The sequence below is a fragment of the Aptenodytes forsteri genome, unplaced genomic scaffold (genome assembly GCF_000699145.1).
Source record: "Aptenodytes forsteri isolate BGI_AS27 unplaced genomic scaffold, ASM69914v1 Scaffold83, whole genome shotgun sequence".
Lineage (NCBI taxonomy): Eukaryota > Metazoa > Chordata > Aves > Sphenisciformes > Spheniscidae > Aptenodytes > Aptenodytes forsteri.
In genome coordinates, this window is record NW_008795371.1 from 2,866,704 (window position 1) to 2,869,186 (window position 2,483).

At 41.0% G+C, this 2,483-nt stretch overlaps 1 protein-coding gene across 1 annotated transcript in view; it reads right to left on the reverse strand.

The window, feature by feature from the left end:
* Window positions 1–2,483, reverse strand: part of IQGAP1 (IQ motif containing GTPase activating protein 1) — a 74,399-nt gene that overhangs the window by 23,197 nt on the left and 48,719 nt on the right. The window contains exon 15 of the mRNA XM_009280371.2: window positions 535–625. Within this exon, the coding sequence (XP_009278646.1) occupies window positions 535–625 (91 nt within the window). The remainder of the gene's footprint in view (window positions 1–534; window positions 626–2,483) is intronic.

Sequence of the window (2,483 nt, forward strand, 5' to 3'; positions counted from 1 at the left end):
TGTCTTCCTTTTATCCCCAATGTACCTACAGAATCTTTTCTTGTTGCCCTTGACGTCCCTGGCCAGATTTAATTCTATCAGGGCTTTAGCTTTCCTAACCTGATCCCTGGCTGCTCGGACAATTTCTTAATAGAACCGAGACAAGACAACAGTATGCCACACAAACAAAAGGTAATACGCACTGGAAAACACCATTTAAATTGTGCACGTGAACACTCTCATACATAATTATCCACCCACAGACACACACAATTAGTTGCAAATTAAACAGTTCGATAGAGATTTGCCCAATGAGGTAACATGGTCACATGCAAAACTGGAAAAATGGCATATCCCCCAAAAAGATAAGAAATTTAATATTTGAAGAATCTGACATTCAATCTTCAAAGAAAAATTACTACACCAGAAGCACATAAGTGCATTTGATTTCCTTTGCCATGTTTACATGAGATTTCTAGCTCCCAACCTTTCCTTAAGTAACCAGTATTTGGTTGATAATGGGAATTAATCACAATATTGTGCGACAATACTTACATCTCTCAGACTCCTCTGTGTCCTTGTTAGCCCTATGAATCCCATCCTGAATTTCATCTAGCCAAAGTACAGCTGTTTCATCCTTTGTGTCCTGAAGAGAATACAATAAGAAAAATATACACAGCGTGAAGAAGAAAGCATCACTGTTTTTGCAAAGTAAAATAACCCATACTCAACAATAGCCAGTATAGTAGTTTTCCATATCAGAAGGAATAAGAAGCATTTCAGTCTTTCTAATTGACTCCAACATGAGGACATCATGTGCATTTGTGACTAGCAGAGACTACTATGGCATTACCAGACTCAATACCTCCTCCCAGTCAAAAACTCTTTTCAGGAAACAGAACAAAGAAGAAATTCTGTCAATGGGAATCACACTGATAAGCAAAGAGAACACAAGGCCAGGGACTCGGTACCAGTTAGTCCTAAAGCCGTGCTTGCTAAGAGGACATTACTTTCCAGGAACACAAGTTGGTTCCTCGACAGAACATGGCTACAAAGAGTTCTTAGAACAAAAAGCTGCTGATGCACGTCTGTGTGCAGAAGCTAAAAAAACTCTTGGGTAACTAATGCCACATCAGGCTGTTCTTGTCCCTGTCCACAAAAGTTCACAAGCCTGTACAAACTAGCAACCCAAAAAGCATTGTACATATTGTGGCTGGGTGTACACGCACAACAGTCAAAGCCATGTTTTAAGTCTTTGTTTTAACAGATTGCTCGTCAAGGAGCAGTAATCACACAGTATCCTGTATTTTGGCTGGGATTTGAAGAAATCTAATCAACTAGTGTCACATGCAGAAATTTGAGAAGAGGAAAGAGACAAGTGTTTAGCAAGTCCCAAAATATACATAAAGAACAATGCTCCAGCAGTTGCCAAGCACAGCTTCTCCCCACCCACTGTTGCTTCCTGTAGGTAACTACTGAAAGAAATACTAAGACGCAACTGCCACCCCTCTGACAGCTCTCGTCATACAAACAGAACACAGGAAACATTTACTTCTGGTATGGAATAATAATCATACTGCACAAAAGAGCCACTATTTACAAGAGCTTTAGGGCCAGGCTGAAAATGAACATTTCCTTACATGCCCTCCACATTTTTCCCACTGTTTTGGCGGGTCTGAAACTGACATGCTTAATGATATTTCATTCAAGAGACTAACATGTCTTTCACAGGCAGATTTCATCTGAAAGCCCAGATAGTCCCACAAGAGTACCAGCAACAGCGAAATTCCTGTCCAGGCAGTGGGGGAGAATAATCAAAGAAACAACTTCCTCTACTGTAGTCTCTACCAGCAGAAGTCAACCCAAAGACTACCAAAACCATCCCGTGCTTTTCTATGGATTTACTGTTGCAGGCTTTCCAGAAGGTACACACAGTGTAACATACTACAGCATCTACTGTTTTTCTCTCTCTACTCATCACATACAAAATATGCATCACACAGCACTCCCCATTCACATAAGCAACTGAACAACATCTTGGGGTGAACTACAATCCCTCTCAGCCCCAAGGTACAGAAATCACTAGTTGGTAAGTAACAGTTGACTTCAGATAGTGACTATTTTCCCCACAATGTTACTTTATGATATAGTCTTTCAATTTCTGAAATTACTGTCATGCTGCTGGGAGGAGCCTTAAACTGAACATATGCCTAAATAAGGTAATTTCACGCCAACTGAGAAGTTACCAGCACAGCCTGGCACAAGCTTAAGTGCACACTAAAAAGAGTTCATTATTTCATTCTGACTCAGCGGGAGGAAATGCTTCAGCACAAAATGGGTTCCCGAGGAACATTAACCCTTTCAGGGCCCTTGGGGAAGCTACTCAATGATTTTCATCAGAAATGCGTACAGTTTTCAGCTATTGCCATCACGTGGGTTTACCTTTAGTCAAAAAAAAACCCAAACACCCACCCCCCCCCCCCCCCCCCCATAACCAACTATAA